General features: G+C 39.7%; 1 protein-coding gene across 37 annotated transcripts in view; it reads left to right on the forward strand.

Moving 5' to 3' along the window:
- Positions 1 to 16,254, forward strand: part of Afdn (afadin, adherens junction formation factor) — a 129,441-nt gene that overhangs the window by 35,516 nt on the left and 77,671 nt on the right. For 23 of the 37 annotated variants that reach the window (XM_063282476.1, XM_063282481.1, XM_063282455.1 and 20 more), the window contains exons 2-5: positions 3,689 to 3,884; positions 6,666 to 6,781; positions 8,369 to 8,532; positions 10,053 to 10,213. In XM_063282476.1, coding sequence (XP_063138546.1) covers positions 3,689 to 3,884; positions 6,666 to 6,781; positions 8,369 to 8,532; positions 10,053 to 10,213 — 637 coding nt within the window. The remainder of the gene's footprint in view (positions 1 to 3,688; positions 3,885 to 6,665; positions 6,782 to 8,368; positions 8,533 to 10,052; positions 10,214 to 16,254) is intronic. The other 14 variants (XM_063282468.1, XM_063282503.1, XM_063282513.1 and 11 more) reach the window with 3 other exon arrangements.

The raw sequence follows: 16,254 nt of genomic DNA on the forward strand, positions 1-16,254 counted from the left end.
GTCTCTCTCTCTCTCTCTCATTTCTTGCACCTCAGCTAACGAAGTGAAGGGAACCTCAGAAGATATGCCTAGAGGCTGCCTGCTAGGTGGTTCTAGATTTCCCCAAGCTGCCAGTTGAGATTAACCATCACAGGCAGAATACTTGTTGAAGTGAGCCAAAGTTGTCATCTTTCAGAAGTACTAAATAATGAATACTGGAAAATATTTTCTTAATATATAAGATAATAGAAGGCCAGAAGTTAGCAACTTACAACTAACTATAGCCTAACTGGGGAGAGGGCTATGTAAGAAATGACCCTTGACCTCTGTCTGTACTCCTCTCACAGACATGTAATGCATGCACACATATCCTCCACACCCCCCTCCCCCGCATTCTTCCTCCCCCCACCCCAAGTTTATTGAGTAATGGTGGCTGTTTTTCATAGAGTACAGATAGACTGACCTAGAACTTACTACATATAGCCTGCTCAACTCAAACAGCAATCCTTTCCTGCCTCAGCTTTTTGAATGTGGAAATGACAGAAGTACCCTAATATGCCTGGCCACTGTTTTTACAGTATTGAGAATTAAAGTGGATCTTGTACACACTAGGATTTTTTATTTTAATTTTTTTCTGTGCACTGGCGTTTTGCCTGCATGTATGTCTGTGTGAGGGGGTGAAGTCTCCTGGTACTGGAGTTATAGACAGTTGTGAGCTGTCATGTGGGTGCTGGGAATTGAACCAGGTCCTCTGGAAGAATAGCCAAAACTCTTAACTGCTGAGCCCTCTCTCCAGCACCAGGTTATTTGTTTTGTTTTTTAAAACTAAATAAGGAAACTGGAGTGTATAGCTTCTGGGCTCCAGGTGTCTTTTCCCCCATTTATTTGTTTCTTTTGAGACTTTTCTTATATCTAATGTAAGGCCAAAGAAAAATAATTACTATCGTAATTCTATTTAGATGGCATAGTACTTTTGGAAGCAGGGGCAAAAGCTGTGTTTCTGTGATCAGTGCATTTAACCCTTCTGTTTTCCCCTCTTTAATGCTGTTGCTGATAGAACTCAACATTTAGATTGGTGATTAAGTGTAAAATTCTTAATACCCAACATTTAGTAAGCCCTTTATTGTATGCTAATTATAATAAACATTACAGTTTGTCCATTTGGTTACTATAAATTCAATTTTTAGGCTCAAGAATTGATTATCACTTTTAGGTCTGATAAAATTTGTTAGACTTATTGACAGCAGCCAGATTTAGGATTGGCTGAGTAACTGAACAGAATGTTGATCTTAAGTATTACAGGACTATTCTGGTTTTAAGTATACTTGGTTATTCTTGTGGAACATGAAACTAAATTACCAATTAACACTTTACAGTATTAATTGAAGTCATGTCCAAATTTTTTATAGGGTATTATATTTCAGCTTGACAAGACCTTGAGAATTGTTTGACTACAAACATCAGCAGGAGTACCAGGAGTGTGGCTTTGGGGTGAGGACACCAGTGTTTCCTCACTCCCCTGGGGTGTAGCTTTGGGTGAGGACACCAGTATCCCCTCATTCCCCTGGAGTGTGGTTCTGGGATGAGGACACCAGTGTCTCCCTTCACTCTCCTGGGTTTGCTTCTTTTCCTTTTTTTTTTTTTTTTTTTTTTTGTGGCTTTTGGAAGGTTAGTAAGTGAGATATATACTTGAGTTTCCTTTCTCTGTGAAGTGTGGGGCAATTCTTAACAACGTACTGAGAGGACAGTGTAGTGGTTTGTCACTGGTTCTCTGTGTCTGCCCCCATTTAAATAAACCCTTGGTTCTTCTTGGGATGTTAGAGAGCATGCCTTCCCTGCCTACTTACTAGTGACAGCACTGTGTCTGGGTGGGGTTTGTTTTGTTTTGTTTGCTGGGCTTTGGCTCTTTAATACCTGCTAGTTTGGATTACTTGTTGCCAGTTCTCAGAGAAACTGATGGCTTCTTGACTTAGGTACACCTGACTTTTCTATTATTATAAATGGTGCAACACTGCTTTGTAGCAAAATGGTTAAGTACCATGGACATTTACTTGCTTTTATGGTGTGACACCTCTTAGAGCTTTTGGGTACACAGAGCAGTTGTGCAAGTATTTGGGACATTTGAGAGTGATCAGTGTGATATAAATATTTATTCAGGGTGAGAGTAAAGTCTTACAAACTTGGGGTGAAAATATAACTCATTTAGAAACATAACTTTGTGTGTGTGTGTGTGTGTGTGTGTGTGTGTGTGTGTGTGTGTGTGTGTGTCAGGGGGTGGTTCTTTGAAATCTGTAAAGAAGGAACCAAAATCTGAAGTGGAAGATACTTAAATTTTGAGTCCAGTGGGCTAGAGGATGGGAGGGGGTCTGTAGCAGAAGAAAGGTGAGTGAGTACCATTTAAGAGTACTTAGTACAAAGGTTGGTATGTGTTACAAGTTAGTGTTAGAAATGCTCTTTTTCAGGTTCTGGTTCAGGGACTTATTCCACATGTGTTCTGACAGACTTCCAGGGTAATATACCAACAGCAATATTTAGTAGGCATGTTAGCTATGCTCTGTTGATTGTTCCAAACCAAAGAGGCAGTTGCTATAATTTCTAGAAGACCCAGAGCACACAGTTCAAACTAACATTACTTTACTTACAAGGGCTAACTCCTTACACTTTATCAGCCCTCATCCAATACCTGGTGGCCTTCTTTTCCTCAGAGTTAGTGGTCTCCCACTGACATACTAGGAAGGTTACTTGATAGCCTAAGCCTGAACAAGCCCAGGAAAACACTAGGCTAGAAATCCACTTGGCTGCTTCATTTTTTGGCTTCAATTCCTATGTCTATATACTTGTTAACTCCACTTGCTAACTCCATCGAGAGACTCCTGTTTTTGTTCATTACATGAGTAATTAAAAAAAAATTCCTTAATAACTGCAGGAAAGGTTGTGGGTTGTGGAGAACTGGAGAGGCTTATTAGTCATTGAGTGAGAATTTGACTTCTGAGAGAAGGGAAAATCCCTGCAGGTCAAAGAAGGTCAGCGTGTAAGGAAGGGTATTTGGTATTGAGCCTGACAACATAGCTCCATACCAGGAGCATGGGAGAAGGAGAGAACTGACTGAAACAGCAGAAGCTGTCCTCTGGTCTCAACTGTGGCACTGTGCTGTGTATGTGTGACAACACCCCCCACCCCCAACAAATACACAGATAAAACAGACGGGTTTAAGCCTAGTTGGTTTTTTTGTTTAATAATTAGACACAAAGGGTAAACAGAAAGAAGAGAAAGAATGTGATGCTGATAGCACATTTAAGTCTTTATTCCTTTGAGAGACATGTGTGCAACTACACTTAGAAATATTGCTCAGAATTTTGTTGGAAATTATTGGATGTATTAAGAAATTGAAGGAGGATCACAGTTGCGTCCTCTAGCATGACTTAGAGTTAAGAGGAGCATGCGAAAGGAACACCCTGAGCTGGAATTCCACCATGGTCTTTCTCCATAAGATTTTGAGACATATCTGAAATACATTCATTTATTTAGTGTGATAATTCATATATATAGAAAATTAGTTTAAAATGTCATTGACTTTAATTTGTGGCAGGATTGGGAGTTCTAAGATGTTCAGTGGTAACAGAAAACTCATGGACAGATTTTTCATTTTTACTAAAAGTTGAACGTTTCAGAATAAGTTTTCTAATAACATCATTTTGTTTTCTTGTAGGATTTGGAGTTTCATGGAGTCATGAGATTTTATTTTCAAGATAAAGCTGCTGGAAACTTTGCAACAAAATGTATTCGGGTCTCTAGCACAGCAACCACTCAAGATGTCATTGAAACACTGGCAGAGAAGTTCCGCCCTGATATGCGCATGCTCTCCTCTCCCAAGTACTCCCTCTATGAAGTGCATGTCAGTGGAGGTCAGTGAGGGCTGTGTCTGAACCTGGGGTCAACTGCTTGCTACTGTTCATCTCCTTTTCTCTCTTTCCTCTACCCAACAGTGATTGACATGATGACAAACTTTTTCAAGACTTGATGTTTTCAAGTTCTTCTTGCACATAACATTTATTAGAAGTTAGGATGAATGTATTTTATGTATAATTATTTCTTCAAAATAAGTATCATTAACATTTAATTAAAATCCTCCAACAGATCTGAGTGTCTTGTATGTCAGTGGTATTGTGTGCTCCTTGCTTTTGGGAGAAATCTCGGGTGTAGGTAACACTGTTATGACTACTCATAACTCAGATCTGTGCAGATCAGGTCAGGGATCTTACCATCATAGTTCTGCATTCTGTTCACAGCACATTTTTATCATTCCTTGGGAACAGTAGGCCATCTTGATGAAAATCTCTTTATAGATTTTGTAATTTCTACTTGTTTTAACATTAGCAGTTGTTGTGTGAGATTATTACTGGGGAGACATGAAGAAATTTTTATTCACTCTAGATAGAGAATCAATAACAGACCAAAGTACAGACATCACCAAAGTTGAAGTACTTTTGAACCAATGAGTTTTATTGGGACCATTTAGAGGGATATGAGTGAGGGGTTACTTACAGGCACAGAAATGACTCAAAGTCAGCTACATCACAAAAAGCCTATTCCAGCATGACTCTTGAAAGCTGATCTGCAGCAAACCACACATCTCAGCAGATTGGAGGTTGTCCTTTCTGGTCAGCATGGCTGGTCTCTGCTTCTTCCAGGTAGCTCCACTGGTCAGAGCCTTAGCTCAGTTTCTCTGAGAGTATTCTAGCAGTCCTTACTGCTTATGTGCACTTGGGCAGATAGGGAGTTTAGAGATTCTGATTAGCTTTAGGGATTTCCTCAAGTTAACTTATTTACTTCCTGAGCTTAAGGCGCATCCCTGTAGGATGGAATATTTGACATCCCTTTAGCAGATTCTGTGTCTTAATGTGCTTTCCGCTAAGATGGAGATTTTCTGTCAGGAAATTGCTGTCTATCATCAGTTAATAAAAGTGTCTTGCAACTTGATGCTACAAATTGAGCTGACTAGAAATGCAGAAACATAAATATTTTATAGGTTCATTTGGAAATGTGTAGACCATATTAAAAAGTGTGAAGTACAACAAACACCGATAAAAAGGATTATGACCCAACCCCAGTACCTCTTAAATGCCAGCTGTGAAATTTTTAAAAATATAATAGATTTTTCTTCATTTTTATGCACACAGCTTTCTTTGTACATTTGGAATAAGACTGAAATGTTTTTGATGTATAGGATTGTCAAGTGTTGTAATCACCTTTCTTTGGAACATATAAAATGGTCTATATTTATTACTTTATGGTTGTGAGCATATTCCCTGCTAAAATAATACCCAGTCTAAAGTCAATTGTAGAGGGCGTTCCTAGTTTGGATGATTTTCTTGGAGTTGAATTCTTCCTTCCTTTGCAAATCCCTGTTACTAGATCCCAAAGAAAAGGAAGCTGCTGTTTGTGCCCTTTGGTTATTTGAATAACACCAGTAAGGAATTTGGAATCATATGCAAGATTGGTTACATGATTTTGAAAATTACCTGGTTTTGATTTTCCAGAAACCTCTCTGCGCTCTTCATGTGCTCTTTATCTTCTTTCTCCTTGTTCTCTTTGTTTCAAGATGTGGCTGGAAGCCAGGGTCTCTTGTATACTAGGCAAGCTGCCTACCACCCAGCTGTATCCCCAGCCATATTACCTCACTGATCTGTTAATGGTGTATGGATTACTAGGCCAAAGAAATGCATAGACTTTCATTTATTATGTAGATTCAGGTGTTGGTGAGTATTTACATATAAATGTTAAGGAAAGAAAGCTGTTCTCGTTCTTGATCACAATTACTCCTGATGAGCCTGTGCCTCCTGAACTTGGTGAACTTCTGACAGACTCTTTCTCTTCCACATGATACTAACAGGGTTTTCTGTAGACTGCTATAGACCAGGAGCCCACTTGGAGCCAGGGGTTCTTTGTTGTCTAGTCTGGCACTAAAGATAATCCTGCTCCAGTTGGATATCATATGTGGCCAATTGTTGCTGGGCGTCTCTCATGTTTGCTATGTTCTCATGGGCCAAATCCCAGGTCAATCATCAAGAAAACTTTTACTTGTCTGTCTGTCTGTCTAATGATATTGGGGGTAGGGAGCACATGGGTTTGTGTGTGTGTGTGTGTGTGTGTGTGTGTGTGTGTGTACATCAGAGGACAATTTCACTGAAAGGAAGGCTTCAATTACTTGAGACAGGTGATGCTCTGTTGCTCTTTGAAGATAAGGAAAATCTGATTAATCAATGGCTTGTATATACTGTTAACATGATTTCATTTTCTAGTTGTATGTGAAATAGATTGATATATAGAAACCTACATCTACTTTGTTTTCTCAGATCTGAATAAAGGTCCTGGTTAGTGTCTGGTACTGGATCTGTGGTGACAAACACACCCACTAGCAATAAAATGTCCATTAATTAAAACTGGTTTAACATTCTTAACAATACATCTCACCTGGTCAGTGGATCAGCATGGTGGAACTAGCAACAAGGTGCTGAACTAATGAGAACTGATTGAGAACGAGGACAATACATTTCAGTCTTTCAGCAGGTTGTTGAGGCACTAAGGTATTTTATTTGCAAAGAGTTAAATGTATGATGGCCAATATTGTGCTCGTGCCAGGAAATGACCACGGCTTGTTCTTCTTTCCATTTCATGTTTTGAAGAAGAAAGAAGATTGGACATTGATGAGAAACCTCTAGTTGTACAGTTGAATTGGAACAAAGATGATCGGGAGGGTAGATTCGTCCTTAAGAACGAGAATGACGCCATTCCTGCCAAGGTGGGAGCAGTCCCCATGTCTATGCCATCTGTAGCCAAGGGCTGGGTCAGTGGAGTGGACAAGGCTTATTCTCTGTCGTAGGAGCTTCTTGTCTTTGCTTCTCTTCTGTAGTCCCTCAGCTCCTCCTAGCACATATGTGAAAAGCAGCCTGTTGGACCTGTTTCCTCCCTTCTCTCCCCTGGCCACCCAGTCATCCTTCCTCACTTTTCCAAAGGAGAGTTCTAGATGCTGTTGAGACAGAGCTGGTGATGAGCTTGTCATTTTCAGCTTTCTTCCAAATTATAAAATCACAGTGGTTCCTATAGGAAGTGTTGGGGACCTAGTTTCATGTACAGCTTCCTAAGACACATTTAAAGCATTTTCATATTTCATGTTCAAGATTAGGAATCAGAAAACTCCCTTGGACTCTTTAGATAGCATAATAGAATGTGTTGAGGTTCCTTTCCTGATGCTGTGATAAGATAGTCTGACCAAAACAGCTTAAAGGAGAGTTTGTTTTGCCTCACACTTCGATGGGGAAGTACCGGAGGCAGGAGACAGCTGATCTATTACATTGATGTAACTTGAAAATATGTAGTCCTGTGCTAAATTCTGTGCTAAATTGAGTGACATCATCTGCAATATTTTGGTATTAGCAAGTGGCAGCAAATACTGAGGTTGAAAAATCTTCTAAATTTCCCCTTGTGAAAATGCTGCTACTGCATAGCAGCAAGGCGTTCTCTGTTGTCTTGTGTCTGTGGGGTGTGCTATCCTGGATAGCTACACAGTTGTGCTCTTGGCTTTTCCTGCCCCTGAATTCTGGTGGCTGGCTGTACTAGTGGCAAATGTATGTAAGTAGAAAGGGGCCATGGCTTTCCTATCCATGTTTAGTCTTGGTTTCAGCTGCGGCTGCTCCCTCATGTTCATGTATAACATTTATAACCTCCTCTACACTATAACTATTGTTTTTCTTCTTTACTTATTAAGCTACTTAAAAAACAACGTAGCTTTATGTATTAACAGACCAACTTTGTAGGTTGAAATTCAAACTAAAATAAGCAACTAATAAAATCTGGGGAAAAAAATCAGACATTTTTGTAAAAATAAATACAACTTTGGGTCATGAAAACCTGCTTATAGCTGTGGCTAACACTTTTACAGTTTTAGAAAAACACCTATTTATTCAATAGATTTCCTTGCCTCTATATCTCCTTCTCTTAATTACTTGATACTAACATTTTTGACTTTTACTTAGTTAGAATCAGATTTTCTCCTTTGTACTCTTTTTTTAAATTTATTTTTTTAAAAGTTGTATCCTATTTTCAATGTTGAATTTGGTATTTTGTTTTCTTGTTAGTTTTAAATTGAGGTGAAATTTACATGTGAAATACATCCATGTTGCATGTGTGTTCATTTGGTGTGACACTTGGTGTGACAAATGTTATAGTATGACTGTCAGCTTAGTCAAGGTCCCTCCTGGGTCCCTTACCATCTGAATTTGCTTATCTGTTTGTCCCTGGCTTGTGAGGCAGAGGTGGCAGCACAGCCTAAGGAACCTGGTGCAATTCCTGGGTGTGGTCAGTGTGGTGATAATGTTGCTTTTACCAGAAGGCTCAGAGTAATGGACCTGAGAAGCAGGAGAAAGAAGGTGTTATTCAGAACTTCAAAAGAACTCTGTCAAAGAAAGAAAAGAAGGAAAAAAAGAAGAGAGAGAAGGAGGCTTTGAGACAAGCCTCTGATAAGGAAGAAAGGCCTTCTCAAGGGGATGACAGGTAGGTCTTTCTGGAAGTATTTCTGTCACTCTGAGCTACAAACAAGCCAGGTGTGTCTAATATGGCAAACTTATCTCAGTTATTGGTAACTGGTGGCACAGTGACTGAGACTGTCATGTCAGCCTTGCTGTGGAAACCTGAAGCCCTCCAGGGAAACTGGAGGGCCTTGTTTCAACATGGCACCCTGCTCCATTAGCAGTGACCATGTCTTGGGGGAGGATTCTGCTCCCTCTAGGCAAACACTAGTTAACATTGTTTAGCAGACCACCACGTTCAGATGTCTCTTATTTCTTCAGCTAGTCCTTTGAAACTTACTTCTGTGGTTTTGGTCCCAGAGGCAATTGTGGTTCCATATTTACCATATATAAACTGGTCAGAATTGGCAGACTAGGCAGCAAGGCAGATTTTCCTTTTCAAATTCAAATGTACCTTGGACATTCATGTTCTGTGGCAGCAGCCTCATGGTGGATCATCCCCCTAAGGTGATACTTGGGCTGCTTGTGAATAGCAGTAAGTGGGTTTATTTCATACAGTTACCAAAGAGATGGAACACATCCTAGAAATGAGACATTTCCACTCACACTGCATGGCTCGTTCTTCCCTTGGTTTACCTTTACATTATTTGGTATAGAAAATGAACTACTTAGGATGAATCATATCATTTAACCTGATAGTTTAAAGTGCAACTTTTTTTTTTTTCTTTTTTTTGGAGCTGGGGACCGAACCCAGGGCCTTGCGCTTGCTAGGCAAGCGCTCTACCGCTGAGCTAAATCTCCAACCCCGCAACTTATTTTTAAATAATTTTTAAATTACTCTATGGTTATATGTTTATATCATTAAAATTTATTCAAGTATTCAGTTTTTTTCATCATACCTTATATTCAGTTTTCTGCCCGTGACCTTGTACAGTTGATTCCTTTGCAGAAACTGTTGGAGCAGTATACCTATGAAAGTTTAACTTCAGGAAAGTAAATGTTGGTGGATCTTTTAGGTGTTAAAAACAATCATGCTATTTAATTTAGATTCTTTAAGATTTACTATAATTTTAAGTAAGGATTTTCAGTATGGCTTCTTGTATTTGGGATGCTGTGCTGTAATGTTGTTTGCTGTGTTGTAGCACAGCACTACTAGAGACTGAACTGTACAATCCAGCTAGAAACTGAAGTGCATGGTCCAAATGTTTCCCTCCCTCCCTCCCTCCCTCCCTCCCTCCCTCCCTCCCTCCCTCCCTTCCTTCCTTCCTTCCTTCCTTCCTTCCTTCCTTCCTTCCTTCCTTCCTTCCTTCCTTCCTTTTGCTTTGTTCATGAGCACAAGATAGTTGGGTTGTGTAAACTTAAAAGTTTAGTTACAGGTTTCTTAGCCTGTGCATTTATACTTGAGAGAAACTGTTTTTAATCTCATGGTAATTTACATATGGTAACTAGTTACAATAGACCTACAGATGACATTTGCCATTGTGATACTTGTATTTCTAATAGGAAAAGGGTTTAAAATAATGTTGGTGATCTTTTTCCTTTCAGTGAGAATTCTCGTCTGGCTGCTGAAGTTTACAAAGACATGCCTGAAACCAGCTTTACTCGAACGATTTCTAATCCTGAAGTTGTTATGAAACGGCGGCGGCAGCAAAAACTGGAGAAGAGAATGCAAGAGTTTCGGAGCTCAGATGGGCGGCCCGACTCGGGTACATAGAGCTGTTTTTCTGAATAGTCATTGTAAAATGTATTGCATTGCACTCTTTTATATATGTGTTTCTTAAACTAAGAAAGTGTGTGAAGTAGCCTTTTAATAGCAGATATGTTCGTGTATGGCTTATGTAGAATTCTTTTCACTTAGAGTTAAGTTAGCATTTGTTAAGTAGACGCACCAGTAAGGCTCTTCTTCTCCCACTGCCTTCAACCCAGAAAATATTAAATATATACAAAAGGTAACTACCACAGTTTTGAAAATCATTAGCTCGTATTCTCTTTTCCAGTATGCATTGCCCTCTCAGTCCCAAACTGTTGAAGCAGATTGAAAACTTACTAGTTCACCTTTAAGTATTTTAATGCATTTTCATGAAGGGCAAAGACTCATAATAAACTTTAGGACCACCATCACATACAAAGCACCCAACAGCTGCTCCTTCAGCCATGTTTACCCATTGTTTAAACTTTCATGATTGCTTTTGATATTCTTTTCTTCACACATGCACGCATGTACACACATGTACACACACATGTGATCAAGATTGAGTCATAAATGTAAGTCTCTCATTCTAGAGTTTCCTTTAGGATTTTATTTTTTTTGTTGGCTTGTCTTTTAAAATTTAGCTGTGTTGGTTGGCTTTTGTCAACTTGACACAAACCTGGAGGTATTTGGGAAAAGGTAATCTTAATAGAGAAAAGACTGTGTAAGATTGGCCTGTTGGTTAGTCTGTTGGGTATTGTCTTGATTAATGATTGATGTGGGAGGGCCTAGCTTGCTGTGGGTGTTGTCACCCCTGGGCAGTAGTCCTGTGTTGTGTAGGAAAGTAGGCTCTGAGCAAAGCCATAAGAAGTAAGCTGGTAAGTAGCATTCTTCATAGAATCTGGTTTTGCTGTCGGGTTCCTGCCCTGACTACCCTTCAGTAGTTGATTGACAACTGTTAAGCTGACATTGGTTTTCTTTACAACAGTAGAGACCCTAAGACATTAGGTTATTTGTCCTATAGAGTCTGGTGACATCCTTTGGTGTTCATTGCTGCGTTTCTGTCTATTTTCTTGATTAGGATGTAGATGCAGATGCAGATGAAGCTGTTGATGTGGCAGGAATATTTATTTTAGTGTCCTCTAAAGTTGGCCAGTGATGATTATAACTTTCTCATCAACTCCTGGGTTTAACCCTCACCAGCACTTTTCAGCCCACTGCAGCTGTTTCCTTTCTGTTAATGGTGGTCATACCTGGAGCCAGGCGGCGTCCCTTGGTCTCTGCTGGCTTTGTTTCATGGGGAAACACTCCTGTGTCTCCTTTGCCTGGGAGATACTTCTCAAGTAGTCCTTCTTTCTTTAAACTATTATGACTTTAGGGAGTCTTCTGCAATTACATACTTACTTTCTAATGATCTTAATAAAGAATAATAGTGTTTTAAGTGTGGTGTCACCTTTCTTTGGTCCCAGCAGAGGCAAGTGGACCTCTGTGAGGTTGAGGCCAGCCAGGGTTATGCAGTAAAACCCCCCTCCCCTTCCCTTTTGTTTTTTATTATTAGTAATATGATTCTGAAAATTTTCTAAGAGTTTATGGAATTGTGTGTGTGTGCTTTAAAAGACATGTACCTGAAGTTGTTTTGAGTTGTTTTAGCATAGTTAATTCCTCCTTACATGGCAGCATTGCATGTTGGTTTATATTTGGGTTTTATTTTCTTTAGAGTTTGCCACTTCACAGATGAAGTACATTTAAAGGAGTTTGGCTTCTGTTGCTGTACAAGGCAATGCAGGCCAGAGAGCGCAGGGCTCTCCTGCCTTATTTCCTTCAAAGTACCTGACAGTTGCTTCGTGTCTATGTAAGAAGTAGATATGATAAAGAGAGCTGAAATAGTTAGCAGTACTGTTTGAACTATATATTGCTTCTGTGTATTTTTAACTGTTTGATAAAACTTTGACTTATAACTAACTGGAAATTGTGTTAAGCAGAGAAAATACTTGTTACAAAGCAGACATTTATGATGAGGCAGTTTCACTTCTTAAAAAGTAATAGGATAACCATTTTGAGTTTCAGAGAGAAATAAGTTTATTAGAGTTATATTGTTAATCTTGCGTTACCCCGAAAGTTTAGTGTAATGTTGTAATGTAGTTAGCTGTGTCTCTCTTCAGCACCCTCCAGGTGCTCGGCTCTTGGTTACTGCAGTTCCATCTTCCGTGTACACGGAGACTAGCTTACGTGATAGCGAAAAGATTCTGATGTTAGGATGTACAGAATTTTTTTTAAACAATAGCTCAAGTTGAGAAAACTCACTTTATTATAGACCTTTTCTTTCAAATCCAAGTCTGAGTGAAAGGATTTTACGCTCATCCAGGTTATTGTTTCAGTAGTCATCTAATGTGCACTGTGTTGTGTTTTGTCATGGTCTCATTTAAGGAGTAGGCTCCACAGACTGTCCTCCAATGCAGGACCACCTGCTTCTGCCCAGTGACTGTGAAGTCTACTTGATTGCAAGGTTTCTCTTGCCTGGAGCTGTGGTGGGAAGTAGGCCTCTTGCTGCCTCAGCACTGTATACTTGATTCAGCCTTCAATGCTGTGCTGGTTTGAATAGGCGTGGGCCTCATAGGTTCATGTGTTTGAATGGTTGGCCATAGGGAGTGGCACTATTAGGAGGTATGACCTTGTTGGAGGATGTATGTCACTGTGGAAGTGGGCTTTGAGGCCTCAGATATATGTTCAAGCTCCTCCCAGTGTGGCACACAGTTTCTTTTTGCTGCCTGTGGATCAAGATGTAGAATAGAGCACTCAGCTGCTTCTCCAGCCCCATGTCTGATTGAATGCTGCCATGCTTCCCACCATGATGGTAATGGACTTAAACGTCTGAAAAAAAAAAAGCCCTAATTAAATGTTTTCCTTTTTAAGAGCTGCCTTGGTCATGGTTTCTCTTTAGAGTAATAAAACACTAACTAAGACAAGTGTCTTGAAACTGAGTCTTTGTTGTATATTTTATAGGAATGTAGTGTTAATGATTGTAAAAGAAAACAAAAAACCAAAAACTACAAGCCAGATATGGAAGTGCATATCAGATCATAGTTACTCCCACATTGCTGTGATAAAATACCTTGTTGGAAGCAACTTAAGGAAAAAGGAATTTATTTTAACCTACAGTTCCAAAGATACAGAGTGTATCATGGTGAGGAACACATGGCAGTAGTCAGTATAGTGTGAATAGGGGGACAAACTGGTCCTGTTGCATCTGCACTTGGGAAGCAGAGAATGAACAGAAACTAGGGAGGGGCCTCTAGAGCCTCAATGCTCTGTCCAGAGATCAGTTTCCTCCAGTGAAAGTCCATTTTCTTAAAGGTTCGGCAACATTGCCTAGCAACACTATTAGCCACCTAGTGACCGAAGTATCCAAACACCCGAGACACTTCACACTCAAACCACAGCAGAGGCTGAGACAGTTTTAGGTCTTAAGGACGACATACTAAAATCTGCTCAGAAACACACATACAGAATTGAGAAGAATGAGGGCTTCTTGTTTTCATAACTATTCTGGCAAAGGATTTTGTTTAAGGATTCTGTATACTATCTTATTCTGTCATGTTCCAAAATTTATGTATAGAAAAAGAAAAAAAGAGGTGCATGCCTTTAATTCCAGCACTTGCGAGGCAGAGACAGGCGAATCTCTGAATCTGAGGCATTCTGGTCTACAGAGAAACCCTGTCTTGAGAAAAAAACACTTAAAAAAGATTTTGAGGGCCAGAGAAAAATAAAGAAGAGTACAGGTAACAAAGGGAGTGCTCAGAAATAACTCATGCATCTAACCACGTACCACGTCTGGATACTTCTGCTCTGTAGGAAGGACCTAGCATTGTTATCTAATGAGCTTTGGAAAATGAAACCATAGTTCTACCTGAGAAATATTCATTCAGGTAAGAGCTCAGGAGTGTGTGAATCATGAAGAAGACAGTGGCTCAGAGTATTAGTTTTTAACTCGATTGATAAAACATTCCTGGAGACAAAGTATTTTGTAATGTGGGCTTGAATGCAGCATTGAGATATAGCTTCAAGAAAATGGTAAGCTTGTTGAGTGTCAGATGGCCTGTTTCCACAGTATGTATTTTTCATAGTCATTGGCAGTATTGATGGGAATCTTCTTTATATTTTGTAATAAGCTGCCAAGGAGCTTTAAGGTTGGGGCATAGCAACCTTTCTATTTAGCCTCAGCCTCAGATTTGGAGAGATGAGTATAGGATGCTTGTGGGGGAACTGTGCTAAAACCCAACATAATTTATGGAAGTACTACACCACCCACATAAAGCATGACCTCTGACCTCTTGCCCCACACTGACAGGCCATACAGAGAAAGCTGAAGAACACTGTGAGGTACATGAGCTTGGGATGGATAGTAGACTGGCTGTTACTGAAGGTCAGCTTGGATAGATAATGATTGTCTCTAGAGTGAGCGGTAATGCCAGATGTAAATGGGAGGGAGGGGGACCTGTGTGGTAGGGAGGTATCATCAAGTGTGAGATGTCATTGGGTAGGAAGTACTGCAGGTCAGACAGAGTCTTAAGCCATCATAAGAGAAGTTAACCAGGCACTGTGGTGTGTGCTTATGTTCCCAAACTCAGGAGACTGAGGCAGGAGGATTGTTAGTTTGAGGCCAGGCCCAGCTACAAAATTAGACCATATCTCAAAAATCAAACAAAAACTGATATTTACTATGGACAGTTACTTTTTAGAAGGTTTCAAATTGTAAAGAAAATATAAAGATTCAAATACTTGAACTAAGCTCACATAGTGTTGAACACATGCCTCCTGTAGTGCGAATAAGTCCAAATTTTAAAAATAAAAAATTGGTTCAAGAAGTTTTGCCAGCATAGTGGCACATGCCTATAATTCCAGCACCTGGAAGCCTGAGGCAGGAGGATTGCCACAAGCCTGTGTCCAGCCTGGGAAGTAGAGTTAGTTCTAGGCTAGTCTGAGCTACAAACTATGACCACGTCTTAAAGCAAAACAAAGCAAAAGGAGAATAAGCAAAGAAAAAATCTCTAATATAAGGAGGAGAAGTATTATAAAATCAAAGCAGAACTTGCTTATTAAAGGAATGGTTGGAAGTCAAACCATTTTTATGTATTTATAATACCCAAGAAATTCTAGTAAACTAAATACTATCAGAAAAGTAGCAGTTTGCCAAGGAAGTAAATATTCATTTATTAGGTTCAACATTTTTGTCAGTTAAAAAAAATGTTTGTAGTGCATTCGTGCACGCATACATATGTGTGGAGGCCAGAAGAGGGAGCTGAGGCCTTTCAGAGCCATGAGTAGCCCTGTGTGATGCTGGGAAATGAACTTGGATGTTCTGAAAGAGCTACAAGAGAGCTCTTAACCACTGAGACATCTCTCCCACCCTATTCTTGTTTGATTTAATAAATGCCTGAGAGAAGTGCACACTGATAGCTAGCCTACTATGGCTGTGTCCTAGTGCAGTGGTTGAGCCTATGAATGAAACTGGGAACAGCATGACAGTGGAAGCTGTAATTTCCTAGGACCTGATGCAACTGTCATACCCTTGGCTGTGTTTTGGAAGCTGATCAGGCATCAAAGCTCACACAGGGTTTGCTCCTGGTCATGCAAAGCTAGTGTTTAAAAACAACACTACTCAGTGATGTCTCCAAAGCGTAGCTGATCCAAAAAGTGCCTGATAATTTCAGCTAGTTGATTTTTTTTTTAAATTGCAATTTTCTTGCTGAATTTCTCTTGTTTTGCTGACTCTTATTTTTAAGTTTTACTTACTTGATTTTGCAAATGCACATGTGAGTTCAGGAGCACACATGTCTCAGAACATGTGAAGGTCAGAAGTCATGGATTTAAGTTTGCTTGCATGTGCCCCTACTCCTGAGCCATTTTACCAGTCCGTGGCCCTGTTTTACGTTGCTGTCCTCTTTTACAGCTTGAATTGATTTCCTTCCTTTGTTTGTCTGCTAGTTTGTTTCCTCTTGAAATCATTTTTATATGTAGACCTTTGATGTCAAGTCTTTCGGTCTTTTCATTGTCTTC

Source organism: Rattus norvegicus, chromosome 1 (assembly GCF_036323735.1).
Source record: "Rattus norvegicus strain BN/NHsdMcwi chromosome 1, GRCr8, whole genome shotgun sequence".
Taxonomy (NCBI): domain Eukaryota; kingdom Metazoa; phylum Chordata; class Mammalia; order Rodentia; family Muridae; genus Rattus; species Rattus norvegicus.